The 14,914-nt window shown below is 39.8% G+C and overlaps 1 protein-coding gene across 4 annotated transcripts in view; it reads left to right on the forward strand.

Moving 5' to 3' along the window:
• The first annotated feature begins 7,838 nt into the window (after positions 1 to 7,838).
• The window catches only part of PLXDC2 (plexin domain containing 2), a 374,582-nt gene continuing 367,506 nt past the window's right edge, over positions 7,839 to 14,914 (forward strand). The window contains exons 1-2 of one of the 4 annotated variants that reach the window (XM_045534450.1): positions 7,839 to 7,987; positions 8,305 to 9,080. In XM_045534450.1, the coding sequence (XP_045390406.1) occupies positions 8,969 to 9,080 (112 nt within the window). In that variant the 5' untranslated portion in view covers positions 7,839 to 7,987; positions 8,305 to 8,968. Of the gene's footprint in view, positions 7,988 to 8,117; positions 9,081 to 14,914 lie in introns of those variants that run through there. The other 3 variants (XM_045534460.1, XM_045534432.1, XM_045534442.1) reach the window with 3 other exon arrangements.

Consider the following 14,914-nt stretch of genomic DNA (forward strand, 5'->3'; position numbering starts at 1 on the left):
ACAAACTTTCTTAAAAGAAAAGAATATACAAATATGATACTATTCTCTCTCATATTTTAAAAGAATTAACTTACTTTAATGTTAAAATTAAACTAGATGTTTAGAACTTTCCATATCTGCTTATGATGCTTTGAATTAATTCATTCATATTTATTTGTGTATTAATCGCCTTCATCCCAAAAGTTTTCACACTGTTTAAAAGGGTACAGGGATGATATCAGCAAACATGGCAGAGGAAGGATCTCCAAAATTTGCTCCTTTAAAAAAGCAACTGGCAAAAGTTATCAAAAATCATCTTTTTTAGGATTCTGGAAATTAACCAAAGGACTGGAACAACCCAGAGATTGTTTATTCAAGAAAAAAAAAATGAGTGAATCTCAACAAGAACAGTGAGTTTTGTGGCATTTTATCATGCTCTCTGTTATTCCCTACACTCCACCTCCGTGGTAGCCATGAAAAATAATAGTCTGCATTCCTGGTGCAGCTTGGCAGCAACTGGAGCTGGCAAACAGAGCTGGAGCCATTTCAAAAACTCTCAAAGATCTGTCTTTATTTGACCTGTCTGTAGGATCCCAGGAAGACCAACTTACATAGCTGACTTGGTGCATTTCCGGTGCTAAAATCCTTATGAGGGGTGGGTGTGGGGACATTTGTGAGAAACAATTACACAGGCAAGAGTTTTACTTTTGTGGCTGTCTGGGGAGATTGATTACCGATGGTGCAAATAACAGACTAACCAAAAAGCTTAAAAGGAAAATCTGGAGATTGAGATGTCTGTATGGGCTTTGAAAAGCTCCAACATCTTCCTAGGAATGCAGAAGGCCACATGCATGCATAGTGCTGTAGAAAAGAAAGACCTGAGAAGGCTATAAGAACTTGTCTCTAGCTGACCATAAGGCCATACACAAGCAGGAAGTGTGGCTTAAAGCAGAGTTGTGAACTACCAGGACAGGTTCCAAGTTGAAGGCATACCCCAACATGTACACAGAGCCCCTTGGCATAGACTGAGAGAAATTTTCAATCCAATCACTTAGGGAAATCTCTGTCTAATCATTTGTTGACCCTTTGGCTAACCAAATAAAGACTTAAGTGGCCACACGTGACAAAGAATACAAAGTTTACAGAATTAGTTCAGAAAATTCATTAAACAAACAACATCTGTAACAGGCAGCAATAACAACAAACCCTGGCAACAGGAGAGAATCTGATTTGTAGAGTTGTCATATTATTTAAAATATCTGGTTTCCAGCAATAAAATTATGAGATATGCAGAAAAGTAAGAATTTTTGGCTTCTGCCTTGGGGAGAAAAAGGATTCAATAGAAACTATTTCTGAGGAATCTCAGATGTTCGTTTTACTAGAAAATTTAAATCAACTATTTTAAATATGTTTAAAAAGCTAAAAGAAACTATGCCTAAATAAGTTTTTTTAAAAAGGTATGAGAATGATGTTTCATCAATGGAATTATGAAAAGGAACCAAAAAGAAATTCTGGGATTAAAAATTATAATAACTGAAATGAAAATTTCACTAGAGGGTTTCAACAGCATATTTGAGCAAGCAGAAGAAAGAATCAGCAAACTTGAAGATAATCAATTGAGATCCTGTCTGAGGGACAAAAAAAAATTGAAGAAATAAACATCAGAGCACTATAGGACAACATCAAGTTGTTTGCACAATGTGTGCCCAATAGGATTCTAGAATGAAAGGACAAAGAGAAGAGGCACAAAGAATATCTGAAGAAGTAGCACCCAATAATTCCCCAAATTTGATAAAAAATAATTAAGTTATATATAATACAAGAAACTCAACAAAGTTCAACTAGGATAAAGTCAAAGAGATCCACACCTAGACACATTATAATCAAACCGTTGAAGAATAGAGAATCTTAAAAGTACCAAGAGAAAAGTCACTCATCAAATACAAAGGGGTCTCAATAAGATTAATTATTGATTTCTCATCAGAAACCATGGAGAGCAGAAGGCAGTGGAATGGTTTATTAAAAGGGCTGGGGAAAAAAGGAAAAAAAAAGCACCTATAAATCCAAAATTCTATACCAGAAAAATTTATCAAAACTGAAAGAGAAGGTGAGACACTCCTAGATAAACAAAAACTGAAGGAGAAAGTTGGAGGATTCACAGTTCCCTATTTTTACACTTACCAAAAAGCTATAGTAACCAAAACAATGTGGTACTATAGTATAAGGACAGACATATAGATCAATGGGATAGAATTGGAAGTCCAGAAATAAACCCACATGTCTATGGCCAATTGATTTTCAACAATGATGCCAAGATCATTCAATGGCATCATTCATTTTGGTCAACAAATGTCTGCGACAACTATATATCCACGTGCAAAAGAATAATTTTGTCCCCCTTCCTCACATCATATACAAAAATTTAGATAAAATGAATCAAAGACATAAATGTAAATGCTAAAACTATAAAGTTCTTAGGAGAAAATACAGGTGTAAATCTTTGTGACCTTGGATTAGGCATGGGTTTCTTATATAAGACATCTACAGCAAAAGTAACAAAAGAAAAATATATAAATTGGGCTTTATTAAAAAAAAATGTGCTTCAAAGAACACCATTAAGAATATGATAAAACCACCCACAGAGTGAAAGAAAATGTTTTCAGTTCGTATACATTATAAAAGGCTAGCATCCAGAATATGTAAAGAACTCTTGCAACTCAACAGTGAAAAGACAATCCAATTAAAAAATGAGAAAGGGTTTGGATAGACTCTTTTCCAAAGAAGATATGTAAATGCCCAATAAACACATGAAAAGATGCTTAACATCATTAGTCAATAGATAATGCAAATCAAAACCACTTCACACCAACTAGGATGATTATAAAATTTTTTTAAAAATGGAAAATAGCAAGTGCTTGCAAGGATGAGGAGAAATTGGAAACTTCGTACATTGTTGAAAATGTAAAAAGGTGCAGCCACTGTGGATAACAGTTTGAGGGGAAAAGGGAATGGGGAGTGACTGTTAATGCATACGTGGTTTCTTTTTGAGGTTAGAACAATGTTCTAGAATTAGATGGTAGTTTTGGTTTTTACTACTTTGTGAGTATACTAAAATTAACCACAGAATTGTACACTTTAAAAGGATGAATCTTCAGCTATGTAAATCATGTCTCAATAAAAAAATTCAGATAGTAAAGATGGAAATAAAAAGAGGAAATTTCATGGGCAAAAGAAAACAAGATGAATGCAAGATAAGGAAAGAAAATGCAGTACAAGCCATCAGGGCTGATACCAGCAGTGGTGGTGTCTGTGAATCACAGCTCTCTGGCAGCCAACACAAAAAGCCCTGTGATCTGTGCCAGGAGTAACATCCTCCACCAGGGGCTCTGGAGAAGCACAGCTTCTCCTGGGCGGACTCTTGAGACATATTTCCTGTGATTTAGGTATTTCTATCAGTTCAGAAGAATCTGGTAGGATATAAGGCTGACAATTATGTCCACAACAGTAAACATTTGAGAACTTTTCCTCATGCTCCATTACTGTGCATTGTACGGCATATTCTCTAACATGTTTATTTCATTTTTTTAATTCACTAAGTGCTTGCTGAGCCCTTGCCCATTTTCTTTCCTTTTTTGTTTTTTTGTTTTTTTTTTTTTTTGCAAAATGCAAGAATTTAACTTATCTTTGAGTCTGATTTAGGAATAAGGTCTATGTTTCTATGACCCATTGTTGCCATTTTAAAAGAAATCTAAGATAATGCCCCTACCTTTTTTAAGAATGTAGTGTTTAATTCTATTTTACTTTAAAGAAAAGTATTTTCTACCACTTGAGTTGCAAAGTACATTTTTAGTACTTTGCTGATTAAAAGCACTTTAGCTTATTAAGATTCAGGAAGAAGACAGTATAAACATGTATGCCATTTTAATGAAGGATATTATTTCATTATGAATGTACCTATATCATTAATTCATCTAAACAGTAAATATAATATTGATATGGGGCTAAAAGGCATTAAGTATTCTTGAATGGAAGAGTGATTTCAACTGTTGGGTGAAATTTTTTAATGCTTAGTTGATTCAAAACACCCTGTTGATAACATATTCTACTTAAAACAATAAAGAACAAGAAGCTGAAATATCCATCAATAGTACAATAAAATCCCAGTTGATTCTGAGAGCAGGTCAGCCAAGATGAACAAATGAGTCTTGTAATTGAACATCAGAGGTCAAAAAATTAGCCCTATCAAATGAGGAGGGAGCGGAAATGCTACAGACCTAGAGGAAAGGTCATAGTATTAGGTCTGAATAAAAGCAATTCACTAATAGCAATTTCCCTTTATTTGCCAGCAATTGTAGAAAGTTTTAACAAATCCTGTTAAAATGAACAAAAAGCATTTCCTGAGATAATAATTTTAAGAAAACATGATAATAAATGCTGAGTACTCCATAGCCTATGTGGCATCTCACTTTTTTCCAAGTGAGCATGCTGTTTGCTTGAGCATCCTGTTAGCCAAGTTTCAATTTTGGACAGGTCCTAGGAAACATAACATCGTTAAAGCTTGAGGTAGGATGAGATGGCTAATTATAAATACATTTATACCGATAGTATTGCACTTGGAATGTGTAAAAACTCTCTCTGAAGGTTGGTGGAGATAAGGTGTAGCAAATAGCTCAAGTGCTAATGTCTGCCCAGTGTTTTATGTTGTTGAGAATGATTCTGATACATGATCTTAAGAGAGTGTCCTGTGAATTTCACATCTTTGCCATGGACAAAGAACCCAAGTGCTACTCATTTGCAATTCCTGATTCATTTCCTTGAGAGATTGGCCAAAATTAAGCCAGTGGGTAAAAGAACCAGCAATTCGATTCCTCTATCTATAGTAAATAGAAGCAGACCTCCACTCTTTACAACACCTCTCTCTTGTCAGATAGAAGTTGAAAGGAGTGATTTTCCCACAAAGACTTAATTTTTCACTGCAAAACTGGAATAGACACTCCTACTGTGGTGAAATGTATATGGCAAACCCAAATAATTTAGGCCACAAAATACACTACTTTAGCCAGAATTATATGAGTAATCAGCTTTTTCCATTTCATTCAGAACATACTGTCCTACATACATTTTATTTATTTATTGCTTGCTACAATGTAAAGGCAAAATCTATTTTTACAAATAATTATTGGTAGACATTTAAGGCAAATTATCAAAGCTTGAGTTTATTACAGTGATGCTTTTTCTTATTTAGTTCTGAACACCAAATCATCAAGCATGATTGATTTTTGCTTACCTGTATCTTCTCCCACACTTAAGTACTTATTTTCTATGTGCAGCTCTTCAGAACAAGATTAAGAGAGCAGTAAAACAATAAAATTAAGCAGCACCAGTGAGATAGACAATCACATAAAAGTCTCTCTAGAATGACTCAGAATTATCATTTAGCTCCCTTTCAATTTTTGGCTTTAAATTGCTACTTATAAAAGGTATATAACTTCAATCAGTTGGACAAAGCATTGCTTACAACAAGTAGCAAGAAAAAGGAACACTGTGAATATGCACGTAACATAATAAAGGAAAAAAGAAAGAAAATGATAGCAAAGAGAAGTGGGGACTTGTTTCTTAGAGAAAGAGGAAACACCCATTTTTTTCTACTGTGAAAGCAGGAGAAATAACCCAGGCTAAAAAAGAGGTGCTTTCTTGAGACGGTTTCTGCTGGGTTCCCCATAATTTTCAATATAATGGGACTGGAGTTGTACAGAAAGTTGTGGGAAGCTTTCCACATAGATTCATGAGGTAGTGACTTCACTGTGGCTGCAGACAAAAAAATCATCATCAATTAAGCTACAGTTGACCCTTTAATAACTCAGGGGTTAGCAACACAGAGACCCCACCCAACCACAGTCAAAAATCCACATATAACTTTTTTTTTTAAATAAATATTTTATTTTACCTTCGTTTGTTCCTTTGCCAACATTCTTCTTTTCTTTTTTTCTTTTTCTTTTTTTTTATTTCAGCTCGTCATGGGGGTACATAAGTTCAGGTTATATACATTGTTCATGTCCCGCCCATCCCCCCAAGTCAGAGCCTCAAGCGTGTCCATTCACCAGACAGATATAACTTTTGACTTCCCAAAAACTTAACTAGCAATAGCCTATTGTTGCCTGAAAGCCTTCCCAATAACATAAACAGTCAATTAACACATATTTTGTATGTTATATGTATCATAGCCTATATTTTTACAATAAAGGAAGCTAAAGAAAAAATGTTAATAACATCACAAGGAAGAGAAAATATATTTACTATTCATTAAGCGGATCATCATAAAGGTCTTCATCCTTGTCATCTTCAACTTGAGTAGGCCGAGGTAGAGGAGGGGTTAGCCTTGCTTGCTGTCTCAGGAGTGGCAGAGGTGGAAGAAAATCCCCGTATAAGTGGACCCATGCAGTTCAAATCTGTGTTGTTAAAGGGTCAACTGTACAATCAAGTTTTGATTAGAAGACTCAGTTTTCAAACTTGATGTTAAATAGGTATGTATCCTAGGTACTCAAATTTGGGCATAACATTACATAGGATGTAAATACTCCCGGTTTAGCAGAAATAAAAGAACTAGGTTTCCTAAGTTTGGTGGGGAAGAAGAAATCAACTGATTGGGAGAAAATTCAGGAGAGAGGGCCGGTGTTGGCATAATAAAGCGTGTAGGCAAAACATAGTTATGTGTTTTTGCGTGTATATTTGTTCAAAAATAGCAAATTAGCATCAGATTAGGGAAAACATGTTATATTTCCTGTTTCCCATAAGAGAGCCATTGTTTGGACATCCAATTTGCAGAGATTGATTATCCGGATCCACTTCTAGTGGGTTTTATATGACAAGTCATCGACAGCATCCATAAACTCTTCGGAGCATGGAATGGAATGGACAAGACTAGGCTAACAGGACCTTTTGAATTTAGAACACACGCACATTTGTTATTTGACTTAGGTCTTCCTCTCTCTTTTTTGCTTCAAGCCTTGTACTTTGTGGCAGGCAATGTTCTAATTTTTTTTAAAGCATACAGTATTAACTCATCTAATTCATTGCAATGAGCTTATAAGGGCATTACTATAATTCTCTCCATTTGATGGATGGAAAACTGAGTCTAAGACATTAAGTAAATTGCTCAGTGTGGAGGAGGTGAAATTCCAGCCGAGGCAGTCTGGCTCTGGAATCTGTACTTTCAATCAGTAATGCTTTCCTTCTTTCCTTTGTTTTTACCCCTTTAAAATAAGGTTAACCGTATGCAAAATAAGATGTAAACTAACGAAAGGACTGGAAAGGGTTAACTCTGAAGCCGCTCTGCGAGCTGAAAAAACAGAAACAAACTAGCGAGCGAAAGCCCGTTAAAGCCCCCATAGGAAATTCAATGGGCCTCCTGTTTCTTTAAACTCTCGCTTTCGCTCCCGCGGTCACTTTACAAAGCCTCGGCGGTGGCGGGGCCACGCTGCGGCGTGCTACCTTCCACCACCCTGCGCCCGGGTCTGGGGTCGGAGGGGGCTCCTCCGGCTTAGTCGCCCAACTGGCTCTGGTGTGCTTGCTCCACACTCCGACCGCGGTTAGACAAACCCTCCCGGAAGGGCGAACTGTACTTAACCCTTTAGCGCCCAGGAAGACCCTGCGGCGGCGGGCACGCGCTGGGGCCGGGGCTGTGCTGCAATCCACCCCCTTTCCCAAGCCCCCACCCCGCGGTCAGGCGCAAAGGCGGCCCGGGAGCCAGGTGGGTGCGGGCGCCGCTGGAGGGGCTGCAGGGGGCGCGAGCCGGTTGCTGGGATGGCGCCCTGGCGGCGCGGAGGTGCCGCCTTGCGCTCCCCTCCTCTCTCTCCCGGCTCGCCTCCTCTGCCAGTGCTCTGGGCCGCCTGCTGCAGGGGACGCGCGGGGCTGGAGTTGTCCTCTCACTCCCCCTTGCCGGGCTCCCCCGGCTTAATCTGTCGGCGACTCCTCTGCCAGCCCCGAGGAAAGTGCAGCCATTGGACAGGTCGGTGCTGGCTGCCGGTTTCGGGGAGGAAGGTGGGAGAAGCCTGGAGGAGCGAGGGGGAGGGAGGAGGGAGGAGGGTGAAGCGGCAGATCTGGCAAATTGCGAGCTGCTTTCCCTCCCCAAAGTGTAGAGCAGGAGCGCGGGGACGGCGGCGCCTCCTCCGCCACCAAACTCCCGGGGCTCAGTGGGGGCTTGGGGCCACCTCCTCCTTAGCCTGGAGGAACCCCCTCTCGATAGGTTTCAGCCTGATTTTCTCCCCCTTTTTCTTCTTCCTCTTCCTCTTTTTTTTTTTTTAAACACATTTTTCCTGGCTTCAGACCTTAGACTGCTGCCGCCCGAACCTTTCCAGGGCTCTGCTCTTTGCAAAGGGCTGCCCATCCCTCCGGCTGCTAGAAAGGACGCGCGCCCTGCGTCGGGCGAAGAAAAGAAGAAAAACTTGTCGGAGGGGTTTCGCCAGCCCACAAGTCACCCCCTTCCCTCAAACCTAAACCTCCCGCCGGGGCCATCCCACGACTGAGGAAAGTTCCTTCAGAGCCGACAGCCTTCTCGGATGTGGAGGAGGCAGCAGCGCTGGCTGTGGAATTAGATCTGTTTTGAACCCAGTGGAGCGCATCGCGGGGGCTCGGAAGTCACAGTCTGCGGGCACCGGGGCGGCGCTGCCACTGTAGGGAGCCGGCAGTTGGCGAGCCCCGGCTGCAAGTGGCCTTTCTTCCCCGCAGTTGTTCAGTGTCGAGTGAGGGCTGCGAGTGTGGCAAGTTGCAAAGAGAGCCCCGGAGGTCCAGAGAGGGCTGCGCTCCTGCTCGCACTCCCTTCTTCCTCTTCTCGCCTCGGGTGTGAAATCCCAGCGAAATTTACCGAGGCCTCCCACCGAGACCGCTGGGCAGCGCTCCGCCCTGTCGCCCCTGTTCCCAGCGGGAGCCCTAGAGAACCGGGCGCTGGGGAAGGACTGGCGGGGCAGGGGAGGGAGGTGGCGACGGCGGCATGGCGAGGTTCCCGAGGGCCGACCTGGCCGCTGCAGGAGTTGTGTTACTTTGCCACTTTTTAATGAACGGGTTTCAGTTCGTCGAAGGGAAGCCCGGAAACCAAATCAATGGTAAGATGCGCTTTCCCTTGTTGATTTTGTGATCAGCTGAGGACCTCGCTGGCACCCTCATTCCCAGCCCACCCCCACCTCATTTGTCTGCCCTTGGGAAAGTTATTGCAGTTGCTTTTCTGGTAAACTTAGGCTTCCCAAATGGGGAGAAAGGTTGACAAGAGAAGGATGCTGGGGACTGGGGGTGTTCTTGAGGCTTTGGAGCTTACTTCACCTGGGCGGTAGGGGGTGATACCGTTTCCCCCAAGTGGGGCTCCGCTGTGAGAGCAAACCTCCTTCTGTGGATACCTCGCCCAGGAGCTGGCATCCCCGGGCTGTCTCCTCTCCAGCTTCTCCTCCCTCGCTGCTGGATAAACTAAGCAAGTGCGTGGTGGGGGGGCGTGGGGGACGTAGTGAAAGCCGGGGATCGCAGGTCTCCCCTCAGCAGGAGAAAATTCCCTGTGGCAGCAACTTCCTCCCCCAGGCGATCCCCACTAGTTCCCTCTCTCCAACTGGGTCTAAGCGGGAGCTGGAAGTGGGGCAGGATAGGTGCAGCCGGCGCAGAGGTGGAGAGGAGGTGAGAAAGGTGGGGGCGGTGGGCGCGCCTCTGGAGACCAACCGCTGGCCCTTCTGTTCGCCTGCCAGTTTCGCTGACAGGCCTGAACGTGCCGGGGGTTCCTCCAAGTGCCCTGACACTGTCCCCGAGAGGATCCCTAGCCTCCGCATCCTCCCAGTGGCTGCGCCTCTTGCTCGGGCGGCTGCTCCAGCCAGGTGCGCGTCCTGCGAGGAGCGGCGCCTCCGGGGCGATCCCGGCACCCTGCCTGCTGCGAACTGGGTGCCTGCTCCCTGCTTCTGCCCCTCAGTGAGGAAACAGGCAGAAAGAGATCTTGTCAGAAATTTGTGAACTTGGGTAGACTTCGAGAGGAGGTGAAATGAGCAAAAAACACTTGGAGGGAAAAGAAAAAAGAAAACTTTCTGCTTAGGATAATCAATTTTGTCCTGTTTTTGATGGTGTGTGTGTGTGTGTGTGTGTGTGTGTGTGTGTGTGTGTGTGTGTAATTTTGGAGGAGGGAGGATGGCAAATGATTCCCCAGAAAGTATGCATGCATCCCCAACAGTCAAACAAAGTCACAGATGGAAGGCTAGGAAGGGCACCTGGGGATTCCAAGGAAGGTGAATCTTGAAGGAAATTCGTGAATGAAATTTTACCAAACTGAGCCCTAAAAGATAATCAAAACACCAAGTCTGTCCCTGGTGTAAATTTTTATAGAGAAAGCTCAGATACTGACTCTGCCTTCCTATTTATGACTGGAGGTGTGTGTGTTGGGGGGCATGGGAGGACAAAATGATTACAACACTTTTAAAGCTGAGAATAAAATGCAAGGTTCCTGGGTGTTGATGTATCTTCATCACATATAATGGTTCTGCACTGATGGACATAGGTTGCTCTTGACTGTTTATGGCAGTAAATCATACCTTCTGTTTATTCCTCTGATACATTTCATTGGTTGAAAAAAATAGTACTTTTAGCTCTCTGGGAAATAACACATTTAATTAAAAGGTGCAACAGTAATTTTTATGGACATATTCATGGAATAAATAAATGCTTAAAGAAAGCAATTTACTTTATCATAAAGGAGCTTGGAAGGATGTGTGTGCCAAAATGCATACCAAGTTGCTTAAAAAGTTCTTTGGCACAGTGAGTAAATAATGCATTTACAGTAAAAAAAAAAAAAAAAAGAAAGGTCAGCAAATCTTTATTTTTCTAAACATTTTTCAGTAATGTTACTGAGAAAAGAAAAAAATATACATGTATATACTTAATACATTTGCTATTCCTAGTTCTGAAATTGAGTATGAAATTCATCCTACTGTAAGATTAGCCAGGTAATTAAGAGTCTTTGCTGTGGAGAATATAAAATATTTAAAATGTTCAACATTCGTATACTGGTATTTTAAACTAATGCAGTATTTCTGGTGGAAATCAGTTCTAGAAACCCATATATTTACAGGATTGAGTAAAAAAAGGAATAGTTTAAAATTCTTGGCAAATTTTGGGGGACTTTATTACAAACTGAACTATCTTCTTTCCTGGACATCATTCTACATATATTTTTATGAAATAATCTTGGAATGAAATGGTCAGCTTACTGAATATATAAAAATAGCAAGGTGAAACAGAAGAAAAATGTTTTCTTGTAAAATAGCCTATTTAAAAGTTTAATATTGGAAAAAATGTCCAACATTCTTGAAATTTGGCATGTAACAATCGGGATTTTTATTACAGACATTTTGGCACAGGAAAAAAAATCTGATTTCATAACAGGGACGTTTTATTATGCATTACTTTAGTAAATGCTGCAGTTGATGTTATTGCCACCAGAGGGCAGAGAAACTGCTAATTTCTTCTATTCCCTTCTCTAATATGTCTATATGTTCTAAGAGGAGTTTATGATTAGCATATTATTTATGCTTACCTTAGTTCTTTCTCTGGTTGGATATTTTTCTGTTATGCTTTCATTGGAGTTAAACAATTAAGTTTGAAATATTACTAATTTGTAGAATTTGTTATGAGAGTGTGCCTATTGAGATACTAGTGTAAGGTTTCTGTTTGCCTATATACCTAGAGCAAAATGTTATTAACAGAGAGTTAATTCAAGTTTATATTTCCTACAAAATGGACATGGATCAGATTATTGCACAAAGGCAGGTTAATTATTTTTAAATCAATGACTTGTGACTGCTGCAAAATTTTTTAAAATGTGGAATATAAGAGTCTTTTTTCCTTTAGAGAATAGATATAGGTTGACACTTTAGGTTGGGTGAGTAAGTTTGGACCGAGACATTAGTGAGTTTAGAACATTTATGTCAGAGAAAAGTTTTTCATTCGTGGATGTCTGCATAGAGGTTTGGAATTATAATCAAGATAATTTGCACATTTGAGTGTGATCTTCAGACGTAGACTCTTACCAGGGAGAACATGCTTCAATAAAACTTAGTAATGGAAGATGCTAATATGCTCCAAACAGGTTTCTTCTCTGTATGAATCAGATACTCTCATGCAGAGATACAGAAACTATGTATCCTTTTCAATTAATTGTGTCTGTTTTTTCTTTCTAAAAGCTATCTCCTATTGCAGAAGTACTGTTTTTAAAGAGGAAGAACTTGATCGACAACTGTGATCATGAGATCTAAAGTCTTCAGCTGTTTCCCTGCCACACTAAATACAGTCTCTTCCCCATGGTCTGTAAGACCATTGTCCCAGGGCCTCACTTTCCCACCCCAGGTCTAACCAAATGAGAGCCTTTATCTTCTCTGAGTATGTGCCGTGTGTTACTACCTCTTTGCCATTCCTCCTGCTCTTCTTTCTTTAAGTCCATCTCCATCCATCCATCTTCTACATTTTCTTACAGGCTTATCTCAAGTGACACCCCCACTCCACCACACACAAAAGGACATATTGTCTAAGAACCTTCAGAGCACTCTATGCCTTCTTTAAGGCATTTGCTTGCCTGTGCTTGATATTGTAGGGTTTTCTTTTCTTTCCATTCCTACATCTCTCTCATATATTCTATTAGACCAGACCACACATTCTTGAGGTCAGGGTCTATTGTCATTTATTTCTGAACCTACTGTGGCATCTACCATGTAGGCATGCAGTAGGTAGTTGTTGAACTTAACTGAACTGAATAGAACTATAGTTCAAACTCGACTATTGATTTAAATGACACCTTGGGAGACTTTTTATAATACCCATACTAAGACTTTTTCTATCAATAAGACATAAATATAGAGACTAACTTCACAGGATAATAGTTTAAAACTAAAGCATAGGATACAGAGGTCTGCCAAACTACCCTAATGCTTCTGGAGGATGCATTTTACCTTAAACCTTTTACCTTCAACATATTAATAGGTAGAAGTTTCAAAAAATTCATTCTACTGCTGGTTTCTGACTGAATGTTCACTCATGTTCTTAATCTAACATCTTTTTTCTTTTATGTATTTTTTATTTTTTACTTTTAAATTTTTATTGTATAAATTTAAAGTGTATGACGTGATTTTTTTTTTGTTGTTGTTGTTGTTTTTAATTCCACAGAAAAGAAAGACCATGCAGCATTTGTATTTCTGTGTCTGGCTTCTTTCACTTAGTGTAATGTTCCCCAGATTCATCCATGTTATTGTAAGTAGCAGGATCTTCTTTTTTAGGGCTAAATGATATTCCATCACATATATATCATATTATATATATACATATATATCACAATTTTTTTATCCAGTCATCTGTGGATGGACACTCAGGTTGTTCTCATGTCTTGGCTATTGTGAATAATGCTGCAGTGAACACGGGAGTGGAGATAATCTCTACGAGATGCTGATTTTATTTCCTTTGGCTATTTACCCAGAAGAGAGATTGATGGATCATACAGTAGTTCTTTTAATTTTTTGAGGAAAGTGCATAATGTTCTCTGTATGACTGTACCAATTTACACTCCCACCGACAGTGCATAAGGGTTTCCTTTTCCCCACATCCTCAGCAACATTTGTATCTATTGTCTTTTTGATAAGAGCCATTCTAACAGATATGAGATGATATCTCTGTGGTTTTGATTTGTACTTACCTGTTGATTAGTGATATTGAGCACCTTTTTCATATACCTGTTGGCCATTTTTATTTCTTCTTAGGAGAAATATGCATTTAGATTCTTTGCCCATTTTTAAGTGCATTATTTACATTAAACCTTCTATTAATAGATAGAAATTCCGAAAAGTTAATTTCATCATTTTCCTTAACTCCTGGTTTCTGACTGCATGTTCACGCATGTTCTTAATTTAATATCTTAAAGTACAGTATACGTATGTATGTATGTAAATGTGTATACATATATATGGTGGCAGTGGTGGTGTTTTATTTTCAGTGAAGGAGAACACCATTAAATATTTGGTTTTTTTTGAAATTGCTTTTGAATTAAGCTGTGTTTAAGCCTCATGCCATTTAACTACAGTGAGGGAGGCTTTAAAAATATTGTCTCATAAAACGTGTTATGGTAGCTGTTGCAGGGAGGTACATGAGGACATTGTGCAATACATTGTGCAGTATCTGCTCCCTGAGTAGCCATGAGAAATTAAGAGAAAAAGAGGGAAACACAGGGAAAGAGATCTTGTGTTTCAATAATAGATATTGTTCTTTCAAACTTGTGTCTTCCCAACATTATGAATAGTGGCTAGACATGTTACCTTTTAAATTTTGATTTCTCAAAAGCACAGAACACCATTTGTGGCCCACCCCCAACAAGTATACAAACCTGGCCTACATTTTGTGTACTAGCTTACCTATGTCTTCATCTTATCATTCCTACATTTTCTCACTTAAAATCTTACCTTGTATTTGTGTTGGATATGCAAAATAAGTAAATAAAATGAAATTGCGGTAACACATAAGGTTAGGTTTATTAAGTTGCTTTTCAGCTTTCTCTTAATCTGATGGATTCCAGTCCTTTGGCTTTATTCTGAGCACATTTTTCCAAAGCTTTAATTATCTCTGTAGAGTACTCCATTCTGAGAGATCTTTCTTCACTGAGTTCACACAGGATGTCTTCCCTCACTGCCTCCCACAGAATGATTCTGTTCAACTGAGGAAGTTACTCCAGAATAACAGACTAAGTACTGATGCTTTTATTAAGACAGTTTCTCCCACTATTTATTGTGTCATGCGTTGCCTGGCCAAATTAACAGAGTGATAGCTGAGAAAAGACGAGAGTATAAAATATTACACGTGTTTATAAACAGTGAACTCATTTCATATTTCTTCTTTGGTTTGTTTTTATTTTCCTTGCTTTCATTTAAAAGGTGGT

Source organism: Lemur catta, chromosome 1 (genome assembly GCF_020740605.2).
Source record: "Lemur catta isolate mLemCat1 chromosome 1, mLemCat1.pri, whole genome shotgun sequence".
Taxonomy (NCBI): Eukaryota; Metazoa; Chordata; class Mammalia; order Primates; family Lemuridae; genus Lemur; species Lemur catta.